Source organism: Carassius auratus, chromosome 10 (genome assembly GCF_003368295.1).
Source record: "Carassius auratus strain Wakin chromosome 10, ASM336829v1, whole genome shotgun sequence".
Lineage (NCBI taxonomy): Eukaryota > Metazoa > Chordata > Actinopteri > Cypriniformes > Cyprinidae > Carassius > Carassius auratus.
This window is the reverse complement of record NC_039252.1, coordinates 13,540,884-13,559,443: the sequence shown is the minus strand read 5'-3', so window position 1 is coordinate 13,559,443 and position 18,560 is coordinate 13,540,884. Positions and strand designations below refer to the sequence as shown.

Below are 18,560 nucleotides of genomic sequence, written 5' to 3'. Positions count from 1 at the left end.
TTAATTATAAAAATTTCTATACATGATCAGCACACTTTTTAAATGGGGCTTGCTCATATATCAACGTCTAAAGAGAATCCTGGTTATTAAAAAAAAAAAAATAATAATAATAATAATTTTAGAAAGTATTATTATTGCAGTGAAAATAAAGTATTTTAAAATTTTCATTTATTTCTATGATGGCAAGGCTGAATTTCCAGCAGTAATTACATTATATGTATTTAATATGTTGATTTGTTGCTCAAGAATCTTGAAAACAGTTTCTTTAAGGATTATTTGCTATAGAAAGTTCAAAAGCATTATATAGATAGATAGATAGATAGATAGATAGATAGATAGATAGATAGATAGATAGATAGATAGATAGATTCTCTTTGAAAATGTATTACCATTCTTGACATTTTATCATGTTTTTTACATGACCAAATATTAATATTTAATAATATTAACAATTCATTTTATTTGAATAATAATGGATTTCACAAATGTAAAAAACATAAATCATCCTCATGCTAAACAAATTCAATTTAGATTATTTTTAAACGAACACACAGACACACACACACATACATATTCATGAATACATACATATACAAATATCTAATTTAAAATAATATGCATATTAGCTCCTTTTTTCCATAAATCCCTTATTTTTATGAATTGTAAGGCCTAATTTTGTACAGCCCTTTGTCTTCAGGGTCAAAAGTCTCACTGGTGTAATATCAAGGTACTCTTGGTCTATAATCCTGTCACTTGCAGTGAATTTATCAGATAAGGTAGCTGATGAAAGGAGGAGGTGAGCAGACCGAGAAATGGTGTCAGACTTCGACCCCAGAGTGGAGATCCTAACGCTGTGCTGAACTCTTCTGGTTTAGACATGAAGATTTGTTTTGCGCCGGCCGATGTGCCTCTGGCTAGGAGGATCCAGACTGCTGTCGTACTGCAGTGGGTGTTCTCTTTCCTGGCGCTCGGTAAGTGAATGTCCTTTTATTATATCCTCTTTGCAAAGCCATCAAGAGTTGACCTTAATTGAATGAGATCTATCACAGTCTGTATTCGGTCTCTTGCAATAGTCACTGCATTTTAAGTCAAATTACATATACTTTAAGCCAAACTTCACACAACTTAAAGAGGTCCGCAGTACCTTTTAGAGTCTTGCATTAAGTGTTTTTAATTTAAGAAAGATATTGCAGCTTTGCTAAAACTCATGATTTAAAGGTCATAAAATAATAAACCTCATACAGAATGCCTCTTTTTAGAAAACACATCACTATGTTAAAAAAAAGAGGACAACATGTTCTAGCAAATGTATTTTGTTTTCCTCTATTACTACTGTATGTAGGCCTTTACCAAAGCACCAAGATAGGTTGAAACCTCAAGGTCAAAGTCTTCAGTAGTAAAGATCATGACTGTAAATGTATTTGTGCTGATGTGTTTTCTTTCAGTCATTTTTAAGTTCATTTGTGTGTAATGCATCTATGTGTTCATTATCATTTTTGCAGCCCCCACCTGTATATTACTCTTTCTCTTGCTACTCTTCACTCGTTTCTGGCTAATCAGTGTGCTTTATGCCATCTGGTGGTACATCGATTGGGACACACCTTCACATGGAGGTAGAAAAGTGCCATTTCTGTGTCGAATGCGCATATGGGAGTATATGAGAGATTATTTCCCTATAAAGGTGAGTGGGCGGATCTAGTGAAGCATTGTAAAACAATGTCTCTTGGCTGTTTTGACCTTTTAAATAGGATTTTGTCACTGAACTGTCGTATGAAGTACCTAAATAATAAGAGAAGAATGTAACACTGCCATCTAGTGCCTATTCATTGTCTAAAGCCCATTAGCATCCATAGCCTTCTGCAGAATTGTAAGAAACTCGTGTTAGTATTTAATATAGTGTATTGATTTGCATATTACAAAAATATAATTGTGGTGTTTCAGATATGTTCTTTGTTGGAATGTATTTTAAATATCTCAAAATAATTGCTGTACCTTTTACAAAACACATTATTCTAGAGAAAGATAAATGTTTTGAAGTGAACATAGCATTAATTCAGTAAGATTTGTATTTATTTATTTATTCATTCATTTCTTTTCTTTAAATAAATTAATACTTTTATTCAACGACCCATTAAATTTATCAAAAGTGACAGTAACTTTTACATTTTTACATTTCAATTCCAAACAAATGCTGTTCTTCTATTCATCACGTATTCTTGAAAAGAATCCTTTGTACTAACAACCCAAACTTTGAATAGTATATAATAGTGTGTATTTTTCATGCATCTGATATTACATTCGGTAGAGAATTTTATACCCCAGATTTTGTCTTTAAAATAACATGCAAAAAACTTTTTGGAAAACGTTTTGCATTTGGAAAGTTAAAATTTAACTGATAAGTACTACAGTATTTCAGTGACCAAACTTGCTAAACTTTGTACTCTTTTTCATGAAAGGTTTTGTTTTTCTCAACAGTTAGTACCACATCTAAACGACACTGATTTGACTAGGGTGTCAGGGAAATGTTATCGCTTTGGGAGTTGAACCCTTGATACACTAATGTGTCTTATCTGTTTGTATCTGTCCATAATGACAGTCTTTCCACCTTTTGAACAACCCAGATGGCATGTGGCCTCATTCAGAAGACACTGTGTTCAGAGTGAATGAGTAACTGTAAACACTGCGGGGGGCTTAGACCCCTGTTCAATACAAGGGTCATGGCCATGCTCTTGAAGGGAGACAAAAATACCCATCTCTATCAAAACAACTTAAATAATCAGTGTAGTAATTATAAATGTTATTTTGATTTAGTTTCAAGGCTTTGTAGTTTCTTTTCCATCTAAGTTAGTGGTTATGTATAAATCATATGAGCTCAACCATTTACTTAAAATTGCATTTTTTTTCTAAGAAAGTTTCCCTTTTGTCAATTCACCGTAAAATCTGGGTTTGTCCCAGAATTCGCAGGAAGCACAACATATGACTAAATGCGTCATTAGTATTAAAGAGGCCCTGCTGTAGCTAAACAGTGCATTTGTATTCAAAGCGAATAATCGATTAAGATGAAACCTTGCTTCAACCACCGGTGCAAATTTTCTCTTCTCCTTACACAACCTCCTAATCTGAAAGCAGATCCGGGATTTTGGAACAAGGAAACCTTTGCTTATGCACATGAATACTGAAGGTGACACTGTGGGAATTTTGTTTCCTAAAAGTTATCAAGAACCTACCTCCACAAGCGCAGTGTTGTAGAAGGTGATTGTCTCAATAATATTGTAACGAGAATAAATGTTATCTCATATAACACCCTTTAGTGAAACAACAGCCTGTGATTACATTATCAAACCAGGATTAAGAGGCATCAATCATTTACACTCCTAACCTTGATAAAACCATAAATGTCAGCTGTGCAATGAGACCTATACCTTTACTCTACTTTATTTCCCATCACTAAAGTTATCAATTGGTTAGTTTTTCACAGTTAGCAGTCAGAAAAATATCTGTGAGAGACAGGACACACTGTTAGTAAACAGTATCCTAGTTAACAGAACAGCATGACCCAGTGGACAGACAGACCACTAGTATTTATGTCAAAATAATAGGCTATCAATAAAAGAAGTTGCAGATTAAGTTATATTGTTTTTGACATAGGCAAATCTTTTAATGCATCTCGCGCAAAAGTTATGCTTGAGATCGGCCTTACATTTTCCCCTAAGATTTCTCTCTTTAAAGTGATAGCGTTTTGTGTTTATCAAAGCAAAATCGCATTCTATACGAAGACTTTTGATTTGAACTGATATTTGTCATATTTCTGAAGAACTGCCATGAATTCGGTGGTTATAAACTGCGGAATGGATATTAAACGATCACTGAATGTATGAAAACGTGTTTCACACTCCTCTGACAGTGCAGTTCTTCTTATTTCTAAGAAAACGTCTGTTTTTCTCTGAAAATTGTAACATTGTAGTGCTGTAGTCATAACAAGGGTTTACTGTTGTTATATTGGAATTGTCGTGCTTGGAAATTCCTGCCTTTGTTAATGTCTAAAGCTACCATAGCCGACCTCAAAGACAAACCAGTCTGGTTTGAGTCAGATTTGACTTTGACTGTTGATGTTCTGTGTTGCTGATAAACAGACTAGCTTTAGTATTCTGTTGATGCTTTTAGTTTGGTGATTGGTACTGATAGTTAAGCATTAACAGATCCTATATCAGTCTGAAAGGTCATTTTAAAGCCCTATACAGCACTGTACTGTACATAAACAGTACGATCACTGACCTTACAGCTGGCCTTTTGTAAAAAATGAAAGAAACCATATCAAACTTGTTTCCAGACAGCAAGCAGTTCCGGCCGACATCTGGGCCGAAGCTGCTTGCTGTCTGGGTTCACATTTGTTAAAATTCTCAAGTTAAATTATTTAACTTCTTTGTCTCTTTACTAGCTGGTGAAGACAGCTGATCTGGATCCTAGGAAGAACTATGTGCTGGGTTTCCATCCTCATGGTATTCTTGTGGCTGGTGCATTTACAAATTTCTGCACGGAGGCGACAGGTTTTAGCAAACTCTTCCCTGGGCTGAGAAGCAACCTTCTCATGCTTCCTCTCTGGTTCAGAGCCCCCTTCTTCAGAGACTACATTCTGTCTGCAGGTCAGCTGCCCTGATCATAGAATGCTGTAAAAATGTACATTAATTAACATTATTAGACAAACCTTATAAGATATATTGAAGATATAAAGTGCTTCAAAATATTACTTTATATTGTTTTACTATTTACACCAGGCAAAATGTGTAAATAGCATGATTCACATTTATTATTTTATTTTGGCAATGTAAAGCTTTTTTTCTGAACTGTTATCACAGACTGCTACAGCAGCTGTTTCTAACTTTTAAAAATGTGTGTGTGTGTTTGTATGTGTGTTCCAGGCTTGGTTCCATCGGACAAGGAGAGTGCCAGCTATCTGCTCCGGCAGAAGGGAGGTGGGAACGCTGTGGTCATTGCAGTTGGCGGTGCCCCTGAGGCTTTGGATGCCCATCCTGGCGACCACACTGTTCACCTCGCCAATAAGAAGGGCTTCATTAAGCTTGCAATAGAGCATGGGTAAGGGCAGCTTTCCCTGATCAGTTAATAGTATAAGAGCGAGGCTATGCTAGCCTCTTGTTGTATTTGTGCCAGTTGTGCATCGACAGATAGATCTGTTGAGCCACAATCAGTCAATTCTGAAATATGAGCTTAGGCAACTTGCTGTTGCAAGCAATAGCACCCAATTTATTAAAGGCTCTGTTACCCAAGCTAAAGCATTTGATTAAGAAATTCAATTGTAAAAAAAATATATAAATAAATAAATAAATAAAATAAAAATAAAATTGCAGAAATATATTATTTATATTTAAATGTGCATTTAATATCAGTTTAATCTGTTACATGTCAGGGTTTATTTTGTGTTAATGATTGTATACATGATAGCTTGCATACATATTTCCTCACTTTTTTGTGCATATTATTTTATCAAAGACAGCAAAGAATTTGGGTTAAAAATACTTTGTTTTTCTACTCCAGTGCAGATTTGGTTCCTATATATTCATTTGGAGAAAACGAGGTATTTGATCAGGTGGAGAACCCTCAAGGCACCTGGCTGCGATATATTCAAGAGCGCATGCAACGCATTATGGGCATTTCTCTGCCTCTTTTCCACGCACGAGGTGTTTTCCAGTACAGCTTCGGCCTAATGCCCTACAGAAAACCCATCAACACTGTTGGTAAGCGCAATCTAATGTTAGTCAAATATCATTGATGTCAGTTCAAGGTTAAGTGTTAATTAAAGCCATATTCTGAATCTGTGCAAACTTTTTGTAACCTAAGCTAAACAGAAGCAATAACCTATCTGTCATGTGTTTGCCATTTATTTGTTGTACTGTACCAATGCTCAAGTCTTATCTGTTACCACTTTTAGCCTACTGTAAGCAGGTCCAAACCATTGCAAAACCTGGAAAGTGATGGTATTTGCTTTGACAGTCATATTAGCAAACATGAGATGAATCGATTGCTAGGCTTTAGAGATCTATCTATCTATCTGTCTGTCTGTCTGTCTGTCCATTCTTTCATCTGTAGCAACAAGCCGTTTCAAAGTCACTTCACCTATGTGTATTCATTAATGAATTAAACATTTGAATAGTCCTTTCTGTCTTCTCCCAGTGGGTAGGCCAATCCCAGTAGAGAAAAATGAGAAACCAACGGCAGAAGAACTGGACGTGTTTCACCAGCGCTACATGGACGAACTCAGCCGCCTGTTTGAAGAACACAAAGGAAACTATGGAGTAGATGAAGATGCTCACCTGCTGTTCCAGTGAGAGGATCTCAGAAGTGACTCTGAAATTGTGTACGTATGTGTTTACAAGAAAGAGATAGAAAGACAGTTATGTATATCTAGTTTAGTCTCAGTTGTATATTGTCAGCTTTTAAACCATTGCTGTTTTGTTTACCAATTGTTGAAAATTAAAATTTTATTTAGTTGTTGAAAATTAAAGTTTTTTTTTTTTTTTTTTTTTTTTACATTTAACTTCTAAATTAACTGGTTTTATTCAAATCAGAAATATTATATAATATGGTTGATGCAACCTGACTTCACCAACAAAAGTTATAACTTTTACAGTGTATTTTCTACTGTATGTACTTTAATGCAGCATGTCTGAATAAATCTGCACCAGTTTTACTACTCTGTCTGTTTGAATGACTCGGGACACAGAGACACTAAAGTTTCTTCACTGACTCCCAAAAGACGGTTGCATCTCTCAGGAGGATTGCAATGTACAGGTCTTCAGCTATTGCAACATGTAATAAGACAAAGTTAAGCTTTTTCATCTGATGGTGTAAAACATGAAAGTCTTGACGTCAGATAGATAGACAGATTGACAAATGCATCCCTGCCCCTTGAGGCTATTTTTGTCCTCGGGGATGATTTGGGTCAATGCTGACACCATGCAATGATCAGTCCTGTTTCACAATGCACACTGGTCTAGAAAAGACTTGCCAAAAAGGACACATTTCTTCACAACCAGGCTGACTACACACGTAATGACCACAGGATGACCAGATGTCTACACCGGATAAATCAGGCTTTGACCATTGCACTTAGACAGAGCCAGAGATAGACATCACAATCGAAGGTCAGCACTGGACCTAAGGAATGGAAGTCACAAAACTGACCGGTCGCTATGTCATTGGTTTAAATATAGTGCAATATTAAATGCATGAAAATATTGGGTCGGAGGTAAACCCTTGTTATGACTACAGCAAGTTAAGGTCTCATATGGGAATGGTGGGTTTAGAGGTGAGGTAAAGGGATGTTTCACTAACCTGGAAGCTTCAGCTCCTGCACTGACAAATTGGACATGCACTGAATTGTGTCCTGTGATAACATTTTGAGCGGCTATTTAAAGATGCCCAAAAGTACAAGCAAGGCCATCACTTATCTTCAAATGACCAAGGGCAAATGGGCCAAATATGAGTATATGTCTGTCTGTCTGTCTCTCTATCTATCTATCTATCTATATATATATCCAAGTTCTTAATGCATTGTGTTGCCTTCTTGAGCATCAATAAATATTCTCACCTTTATCTGCATGATCAAATATGCAGAAGATGCTGGAAACCAAAGAATGTGCAGGAGCTGGAGGATTTTTCTGAAGGACAGTAGGCAGTTGAACTGCTCTGGACCAAAAAAAAAAAAATTCAATTAAATCCATTTTCCCTATTCTAATAATTATGATTTTCCTGCCCAATCAAAATCTTTAAATGAGATGTCTCCTATCTCGATGTGAAAAACTGATGTTATCATTAATTGTTATTTCTTTTAGAACAAAAGAGCAAAGTACAAGTAGACCAGATGCTACTCATTTTATCATTTCAGCAACACTTTATCTGCACCTGCACTAGTCGGTAAAAACATGCATTGTGGATGACTGCTATTGCACAGGTCAAAACAATAAAGACACTTGTAAGAATAATGTTCTGTTTTTCCATGTCTGCTGATGAAGTAAACATTAGGTTACAAGAAAGAAAAAGAATATTGTATAAAGCTGCTGCAAATATATTTTCTCTGTTTACCTTCAGATTATATGAGACATAAGTATGCCAATGTACATCAATTAATGCCAAATGAGTATTTGTCTAATAGAGATAAAAGTTCAAAGACCAAATATATGAGCTCTGCCAAATGGACCTTTGATATTGATACAGTACAAATTACAGTGAGCTTGTGTAATTTACTGTCTAGACTGAATATATTTCCTCATCAAACTGGCTGATTATTGGCACCCTGATTAAAATATCAGTTATACCTACTGTGATATCAGATATAAAAAGACCTAAAGTTAATAGATAAACATAAAATATTATTCAGAACTAGCAGGCTAAGCATTATGTCATAAACGTTAATACTTTAAAAACCCAAATTGCTCAATTTATTAACTCAAAATTGTACACTAAATTGCATTCTATATATACTAAATATCTACTGCTCAGCAAAATACTCTGCATTATCTACGAAGACATAAAAATACATCAAACATAACACATATTTAGGCTATATTTCAAGCAGTTGAGATATACTTGAGCAGCTGCAGATCAGACAGAGATAAAGGTGAGTTGTCTTTTTGCCATCTGAGTGCTGGCCAAGCCTGGTAAGAAGAACAGGCCAATAAAGGTCACTGGACTTGGTGTTGTGAAAACGAAAAAATGTGAATTATGAAACAGTCCTATTGGAAATTCTTTAATTTCTCTATTCTGAGGCCTATTGAGTATAATGACCTAAAAAGTGTTATTTTCATTAATATAATAATTCAGCCTTGGTGTAATTTAAATATTTTTAAGTTAAAATATATGAGAAAATAAAAAGTAGTAACTGATTGTTTTTATAAAGACTGGACAATCAGTGCTGGTCAATAAAGTCTGAGGGCGGGGCTAAAGTTTTCTCCATCTGATTGGCTGGGCGACCTTCCCCGTCTAGTTTACCTTCACAGACCTTTAAAACCCCCAGATCAGAGGAAGAAGAGCAAACCATCTCAGCACGGACCTTTGAAAGTTTGACTCTCTAACCAGCTGTTGTAGACGGAAATTAATCAGACAGAAACAGTTTTCTGGGGATTTCAATACTTGAAAACTTTTCGTCTTAAAATATTTCTGACAGCGAAGGCTGTTATAGTTTGATTGACAGCGCTTTTTATGCTCCTCCTTCCGAGGCGCTTAAATGACAAGCGCGCGCCTGTGATCTCGCGGCTGACGCCAGTGCAGAGAGGGATGCTGTAGAGCAGCTCAACTTCCACCAGCGAGATTTATCCTGTTTCATTTTTTATTATTCGTACCTCAACCATGAAGACCATACTCGCTGCATATTTTGGTGTGAAAAAGGGTATGTAAAAGTATTTAAAAAAATAATTACGTTCTAATTTAATTGAGTGCTATCATTTAATTAAATGTATACATGTAAATGTATGCAAACACATAAAAAATCATTAAGTTAGTTAAGACACTTAAGTGAGATTAATTCAGTGTCTGACAGCTAATTCTTGTTCTAATCATCGAGAGAAATGTTAGAGTGTCTTACTTTGCACTGTGACTGATGTTTGTTATTTTCAGTCAGGAAGGATTCAGTTAATATGGGATTATGTTGTCTTGTGATTGTAAGAGAAGTGTGTGTACGTGTGCTTCACTGCATCTTATCTTTTTGGCACTGTGTAAAATTTGCTTGAGTTTTGTGAATAATGAATTAGAAGTATCACAGTGTTGGTTGTGTGCTCTCATTCTAATAGCAAACGGTCACTAGTTTGTTATTTCATGCATCTTCAGAGAGTATTTCTGAGATTTTGGTATCAGATCACGTCGTTTGCACCAAAAACAACCCAAATGGCACCATTCGTCATAATCATGATGTGCATCTCGGCATTTATTCCTAGGCTTCAGACAAAACTTAATATAGAGAACAAACATTCCCACATCATTAAACTGGTTAATTCTAACTCTCCTTTAAACCCCATAATATAGGCTCAGGCTCCAGCATCCTCTCAGCCTTACACGACCTGCCCTCCGTCCCCTGGCTGACACAATCCAAGATCGTGAAACATCTGCAGATGATCTCTGTCCTGCAGTTTGTCATTACATTTCTTGCCATGGGTGAGTAGAAGAGTTAAGTTTATTAAGAGACTAAAGTCGACAGTTTAGAGAATTTACAATGTAGGACATTGTGTTGCCATACTGATTTCATATGAAATAATTTCAGTGTTGAAATGAATAGTTCACCTCCCACCCAAAAAATTATGAAAAATTAGTTTAATTACCCTTAGGTCATCCAAGATGTAGATTAGTTTGCAGGAATTTAACATTACATTATTTGCTCACCAGTGGATTCTCTGCTGTGAATGGATGCCGTCAGAATGAGAGTCCAAACAGCTGGCAAAAACATCACAATAATCCACAAGTAATGCTGTCCATCAATTAACATCTTGTGAAGTGAAGAGCTGTGTTTGTAAGAAAAAACTCCAAAATGTTGCTTCCAGCTAAAATATGCTATCCATAATATTGCTCCAGTGAAACAGTGGTCTTGTCTGATTAAGGAGAGAAATATGCACAGATTAAGCACTGTTTACAAGTGAAAACAGTGCAAATCCATTCTAAACCAGTATGTTGTTGGATTTTGATGTGAGGGATTAACAATGGTAACTCTTTTTGTCTAGAAGTGACTGTTTAAAGTTAAAATGGCTCAAGTGATGGATTTGGTAAACACACATATTTTTGCTTCACATGATGTTAATTGATTGACTGGAGTTATGCGGATTAATTGTGGATTATTGTGATGTTTTTATTAGCTTTTTGGTCACTCATTCTGACAGCACCCATTCATTGCATCCATTGGTGAGCAAGTAATGCAATGCTTAATTTTCTACAAATCTGTAATGATGAAAAAACTAACTTATCTAAATGTTGGATGAACTGAAGTTTTGTAAATTCCAGTAAATTTGTATTTTTAGGTGAACTGTTACTCTAAACTCTAAATCCTCTTTTTGCTCTTCCTAGGCATTGGCTGCTCTTTGCTGCTGATTTACATGTTTTGCACAGACTGCTGGGTAATTGCCAGCATTTACATCGCCTGGCTGATCTATGACTGGAATACCCCTAATGAAGGTAACCTTTTCATTTTTCTCTCCCCAAATAAAACACGCCATTCAAGATTCAATCTGTTTAGAAATGAAGGATGCTTGTTGTGACTGTGTTTGCATTTGTATTCTTTCTTAATGTTCCAATATCTTAGGAGGCCGCAGATCGTCCTGGGTGAGGAACTGGACTGTGTGGAAATACTTTAGAGACTATTTTCCCATAAGAGTGAGTGATTTTACATCTTATGCAACTTTACAGTTTAACGAAAATAAAAACTGAACAGCTAATAGTTACATAAATAAAGATCCTCAAAGTGGAATTAGGAAATATAAGGACTTTGCAAATGTCAAAGTACAAATACTCCAACATTTATATATAGATTTAAAGGGACAGTTCACGCAAAATGATTCATTATTTACTATTTATTTTCTTTTTCATACAATGTCTTGACATTTCACTTTGGGTATACATTGACGTTCAAAAATTTGGGGTCTGTAATTTTTTTTTTTATGTTCCTCAACCAGATTACATTTATATAAACAGAGATATTGTAAAATATTATTACAGCTTAGTTGTTTCCTATTGGAGTATTTTAAAATGTCATTTATTTCCTGTGATAGCAGAGCTGAATTTTCAGCATCATAACTCCAATCATCAGTGTCACATAATTCTTCAGAAATCATTCTAATATGCTTGTTTTGGTGTTAAAGAAACATTATTATTAAGTTTAAATTGCTCTGCTTGATGGTTTTTGTGGAAACTCAGATTTTTTTTTTTTTAGGATTCTTAAATGGAATGTTCAAAAGAATACAATACAGTCTGTAATAATGTGAAAGTCTTTACTGTCACACTTGAACAATTTAATGCATCCTTTCTGAATAAAAGCATTCACTTGTTTTAGAAAATAATTACTGACCCAGACATTTGAATTGTGGTATATTCCACAATTATATATTATATATTCCTGTCAGCTAAAATGTTTAAATATGCATTGATAACTCTGTTAAGTGCAAAGGGGAAAAGATAAAAAATACTTTTCATCAGCCATTAGTTTTATCCTGTTCTTTTCTCTGCTTGACATTGCTCTTGGGTTGGGTGGATCTGATGAGTTGTAAGTGCACTGCTAGACTTTGCTCGTCCTGCTCAGCGAAGCTTAATCACTGAGCACTGGTTTTTCTGTTTGTATCCTACTTATATGCATGGTAGAGTACAGGCCTCTGTAGAACAACTAGGTGTTTCAGAAAATTTACTAGCACTAAATTATGAGTCAAACACATTATTATCATACACAGAGATCAGCATAATGAAAGAGAATAAACGTAAACTTTTATCTCTCTGACACACTTTCTCTATAGTACAAATCCTGGCCTAAGAAACAGTAATTTAATGCAAATGTTAATTTAAAGTATTCATATTAAATCAAAACCACAGTCAACACACACACACACACACACACACACACACGCTAGATACAATTGTTAGTGGAAATTTTATATATATAAAAAATATTATAGATAAAAAATGTTTTGACTTGGACTAGAAAGCTAACACCTGGCAACCCAGTATTCACCTAACGATGTAGTAAAAACCTGGCAACCCTAGCAATCACATAACAATGCAGTAAAAACACTTACAGGTGTGGTCACATTTACCATTGTTTGGCAAATTTTCAGGAATCCACACAATTGGGAACTTCTTTCATGAAGGTGAAAGACTTTCGCCCGAGATTTCGCAACAGGTTCTAGTTTGAAATGCGAATTTGCCAAATTGAACAACGGAAAGTTGCTTGCTTTGAAAGTAACTTCATACATCACTATTGTCATTGAATCTGTTTTATCCATAAAATTTCGCTAATGTGACCGTACCTTTGGAAAATCTTAGCAACTGCATAGCAATGTTATGTTAACCACTCACAAAACACCATACAATGATAAAAATAACATGAAGTTATCTATAGCAAAGAGGTATTGTTTTGAGACTTAATCTGAAAAACAAGGGCACCAGCAAACATTCCATAGGCTAGACTTTGTCTAAGCCTCTTCCAGGCGGTTAAACCATCCCGTCTTAAAACCATTGTTTTTTTCTTCCATTAATGTCATTATGCAACAATGCCTGTTTGATTAACTGTTCTAATGTACAAAGGCTATGCAGCTTTTACACTCTGTACATACACTGAGTGCATTCGCTTCCTTTTAAGATGGTAACTGTTGCTCCATTCTAATATCTACTGCAAGCCAATGTCTGTCCTTAATTATCTGCTGAAAAGAATATATATTAGGACAGCAGATAAGTGCTTAATGATAATTCTTGATAAGAAAATGTGTTCGTGAACAATATAATGTACACACAGTACAGTAATTGTAACTGTGTCAGAGTAAAGAGCGTTTATTGCCTTTATATAAAGTATGTCATTACTGACCTTTGTCCTAAATCTAGGAAAATAGGTCCGTTTAATGCAAAATACATATTCAGCAGCTGTTAAAATGAATGAATTTGATCATTTCCCACGTTGAATTTTGCCTTCGCAGTTGAATTAATCACAGTTTTCTCATTGATTATTTTCAGCTCATCAAGACACATAACCTGCTTCCCAGCCGAAACTACATTTTTGGCTATCACCCTCATGGCATCTTCTGTTTTGGTGGTTTTTGTAACTTTGGGACGGAGGCCACAGGATTCTCCAAGATATTCCCTGGAATCAAGCCGTCTCTGGCCACATTAGCAGGAAACTTCCGCTTGCCAGTGTTAAGGGAGTACCTGATGTCTGGAGGTAAATATAGTTTCATGTATTCATTGCCTGTAGTTGCATCATGTGAGTGAAGAACAAACTGAAACAATGCATTAAGTTTATTTTAATTAAAAAGAGGGCCATTCTTTTTCTCACTGTGCTGTAGATAAGAACCCTACAGTCTATAAAGGACCTCTAAACTTTGTCCTTTTGCACTGCCCTACTTGTGCTGATGTCAATATCTTTAAAGAACTTCTGTTGGAACCTGCCCTATGTTCCCTGAGATTGATAGAATTTTCTTCCACTCTCTTAGAGGAAACAAACGTCAATACACTCTGAAAAATGCTGGGATAAAAACAACCCAACTTGGGTTATTTTGGTTACACTAAACAAGGCTAGTTAGTGCGATTCCAAAACAGCGCCAATCGACGTGGAAATTTGTGTGGGTGATTTACTAACAACGCACAAATTAAGAAACACAGATGCAACATCTACTAATTTATAAATTGAACAACGCAATATATCAAGTGCAGCGCAAATTAGTGTAGTTGCAAATAAATAAATAAATTAGCCACAGTACGTTGAAAAGAAATGGATTCCAAACAATTCAAGTAATGCTCACTGAAGAGCCAAATGGCCTTCAGCTCCCCCTCTTTGGATATCCAGCTCCACCTATGTGGAACTAATGGGTGGAGTTATGTGTAGCGATAGGGTAAAAGGTAGGGTTAGGGTTAGGTTTTCAAAATTTAGGGTTTCCAGAATTTTGATAGACCAAGTATTGCGTGACTCCTAGTTGTGGGTTCCAAGTCTTCTTTGCTTCTCCTGAAACAAATAAAAAATAACATGGCTTGTCAAATTATTTGTTCAGATAACTGACAGTCACCACTGATAAGCTACTAGTAAAAATAGTAGAAACTTAATTTTCTGTAAAGTTGGCCTGCAACAAATTGTATCGTAAAAAACGCTATACAAATAAACTTGAATTGAATTTCAAAAATGTGTTCTTCTGGCATTCCAAATAAATGAATATGTGTGGAAAAAAATCCTCTCCCTTCTACCACATGTTCTTTGTGGTGCCTCTTCCTAACAACAACAACGGCAGCCATTTCAAGTGCAAAATAGTTTAAGACATGCTTTTTTTGGGCATTAAATAATGTTAATATTATTAAAGTGCAAACGCTAGTAAATTGCATTGCGTAAATCATTTGAATATCCCATAAATTTTGCATCTGAAAGGGAAATGCCTACAAATTCATATTCCATAAGGTTAGGTGCAAAAATAACTGTCCATGCCTGTTCAGTGCCAAAGGCGGTTTGCGCTAGTGCAAGCTTTTAGTAAAACTGGCCCCAAGGATTTAAAAATGTCATTCAAACAACAGTTTTTTTATCTAAATATTTTGACCAAAACCTTGAAGTAGCCGCTGATATTATAGGTTATTGTTTCAGTAAGTTAACAACACATTTGCATGTTTATGTATCTCTGTTGTTGATTCAATGCAATATTAAACACACACAGGTAAAGAAATAAACATTTCAGCTTTTTTATTAAGCGTGTTTTTATTTGAAAATGATTCATTTAGGTCAATTCAATTTTACATTTCTTTGATTTGTTTAAGTTTTCATAAACTCAAGAACCCCCTGTAGTTCCTTCACAAACCCCCAGTTTGGGACTCTTCTGTTTTTCAGGTATCTGCCCAGTAAACCGTAACTCCATTGACTACCTCCTGTCTAGGAACGGTACGGGCAACGCTGTGGTCATCGTGATCGGAGGGGCTGCAGAGTCTCTGGACTGCGCCCCAGGAGTGAACTCTGTCACGCTGAAAAAACGCAAAGGCTTTGTGAAGCTGGCCCTCAAGCAAGGGTGAGAACTGCAAATCAGCGCTATTGCTTTACTCCACAAAACTTAATAAAAGTTCACTGTGCTGGTTATGTTAGCTGGTAGTAGCTTGAGATTTTCCTGAAATGCTGTCTCCTCTGATTCAGGTTCTCTTGTCAAGCAATAAATAAGACAGAATGAGAATAAGCCCCTTGAGAAATAAGCCCTTGCTGGGTTAGCAAATCAGTTTTGAGTGAAGCCTATTAAGCAGTATTTTGTGATCGGAAATGTGGAGAAACAATGAGAATATTTGCTGAATTAAGCTACATCATTACAAAGCAATAGTAATGAGAAAATCCTAAACTATTAAATCTCATATAATAAGCATTTATCCTAATAAGCAAGTTCCTAAAGTTCAAATTCTTTTCTTTTCTCACAAAACTGTATGACAAAATTACACTGAAGTAGTTGTTTTTTTTTTTTTTTTATGTGAACTTGCCGATTCTCTTTGTGTTTTAAAAGATGTGTTTGCCATTTTTATAACTTTTAACTTCCTGTTCCTCTCTCAGGGCTGATCTGGTGCCTGTCTACTCGTTTGGTGAGAATGAGGCTTACAAACAGCTGATTTTTGACGATGATTCTTGGTGGCGCACGATTCAAAAGAGGCTTCAGAAAATGTTAGGCTTTGCCCCATGCCTGTTTCATGGCTGTGGACTGTTCTACCCTGAGTCCTGGGGCATTGTACCATATTGCAAACCCATCACTACTGTTGGTGAGTAATGCCTTTTGCTAAATTATACATAAATATTTTGCTAATTATATATATATATATATATATATATATATATATATATATATATATATATATATATATATATATATATATATATATATATATATATATATATATATATATATATATATATATTTTTTTTTTTAATTATTATAGTGTATTTAGGTTATCAAAAATGTATAAAAAATATAATATTTTATTTAAAATACTCTATATTCACACTTTATATTGTTTTATTTACAGGTTTCATGTTTATAACATTATAAATGTGTGTTTTGAATCCTGCTAGCTTTAAATTGGCACAAAACAGAAAGCTGTTTTACACGGGTTATAATGAAACAACCTAAATATAGTTAAATACAGTTCAAGGACAGTCTGCATGTTGATAGAACTGCTCTTTCAGATTGAAGTCAATATTTGCTGACATCAGAACCACATTAATGGTTAAAATGTAGTCATTTGTTGACATGATCTTGGTTTAACTTGGGTCTGTGAATGATTTGTTTTAATGTTTCTTTTTTCTTCAGTTGGTGAACCCATCACAGTTCCAAAAATCGAGGAGCCGAGTCAGGACGTCATAGACATGTACCATGCCATGTACATCAGGTCCCTCAAGTCTCTCTTTGACAATTACAAGACCCGTTTTGGTCTAAATGAAAGTGACACCCTTCAAATTCAATGAAAGGCAGCATTGAGGAATAATAACTGTATAAAAGAACACTCTGCCTCCCAACTAAAGTGCCTGTTCAGAGAAGGTGAAAGAAATCAATGCTGTTTCTACTCATTCAGTACAGTAAACAGTACTAGTGTACAACTGTAAAGTAAATCTAGCCTGATTCACTTCTGCTTATTGCCACTGGGTGGCATTATGCAATAAATACTACACCAATTGCTACATGAAGTATGCTAGATTTCAAAGCTGGTGGACGTAGATATTCCTCAATATATGGCAATACATTTACAAGTAATCTATTTAAGGTTTAATTTAAATGCTGTACTATGTAAAAGCACATTTTGTTTGCCCCATTATATTATTTTACTGCACAAGCAATGCAATTATTGTGAGTTTTGCCTCACTGAAAATCACAGGGTGGTTGTGTAACCAAATAGAGGAGGTGAAGCAAAAGTGTGATTCGTCTGTTGGAATAAGTTGGAACAAAAGTAAATATGACAGGGTGTTTTGCTTTTAAGAAAATGATCCTATTTGATCATAGATTAAGTGAGATCCAGAAGGTGAAGATTATAATGAATGCCCGTAAATGTGTGATAGTATTATCGTAATGCTAATAAATGCGCATGGTCATTTTATTTTGCAAGACAATTGATAATTTACCACAGAAGTATAAATTCTGCATATATAAGTTGCACATGCTTTGTTGAGCTCAGTTTACATGCTACTAATAGTTCAGTTTTCAGCATGTTATTTGACATCAACATTTCATCTCATTTACATACTGGAGAGACCTCAAACATGTGTTTGCATGCCAAATCAAATATTTGTTTTTGAATGTCAAATAACTTCAATTCAAGTGCCGAAATGTATTTATGCTTAAAATGTTAAACTGCGATATTAAAGTTGTTATTGTGTTTGATTATTTAATGGATTTAGGGGACCTGCAGCACTTCACTGGTGGATAATAAACATTTACATGCTGACATTTAACCAAAGATTCACAGTTTTGACTAACTGCCTTTTAAGGTTCGAATATGCAAATAATGCTGCAGTGTCCATCTCTGATATCAGTTGTCAATGATGTCTATGAAATCCTGATTCTTTAAAGTAAACTTTTATATATTTTCAGAATAAACGTTTATGGAAAAGTACTATGTCTGTCCTGTTTTGAGCCACAACACTGTCCTTGACACACAACACCTATTCCTATCTTTAAACCCAGCCTTAGGTTTTTTTTTCTTTTCTTTTTTTATTAGAGATTTATGCAACAGTTCCAGATTATTAGTCCAATGTCCACAGGCCATGTGATATAGTTCTTGAAATTAATCAATATATAAAAATCTGTATCCTCTGAACAAATAAAACATAATAAGCTTGAAGATTTATTTTTGGATAAACTAAAATA

The 18,560-nt window shown here is 35.1% G+C and overlaps 2 protein-coding genes across 2 annotated transcripts; both read left to right on the top strand.

Annotated features, from left to right (window-relative positions):
• Positions 1-578: 578 nt before the first annotated feature.
• On the top strand, positions 579-6,709 carry LOC113109921 (2-acylglycerol O-acyltransferase 2-A-like). The gene is made up of 6 exons (XM_026273810.1): positions 579-971; positions 1,503-1,681; positions 4,439-4,643; positions 4,920-5,094; positions 5,554-5,753; positions 6,190-6,709. Exons 1-6 carry the CDS (start codon positions 878-880, stop codon positions 6,342-6,344), a joined length of 1,008 nt encoding a protein of 335 aa, XP_026129595.1. The 5' UTR covers positions 579-877; the 3' UTR covers positions 6,345-6,709.
• Positions 6,710-9,032: 2,323 nt separating this feature from the next.
• Positions 9,033-18,306, top strand: dgat2 (diacylglycerol O-acyltransferase 2). Its single transcript, XM_026273809.1, has 8 exons — positions 9,033-9,403; positions 10,036-10,164; positions 11,065-11,172; positions 11,300-11,370; positions 13,711-13,915; positions 15,560-15,734; positions 16,259-16,461; positions 17,010-18,306. Exons 1-8 carry the CDS (start codon positions 9,364-9,366, stop codon positions 17,162-17,164), a joined length of 1,086 nt encoding a protein of 361 aa, XP_026129594.1. The 5' UTR covers positions 9,033-9,363; the 3' UTR covers positions 17,165-18,306.
• Positions 18,307-18,560: the final 254 nt, after the last annotated feature.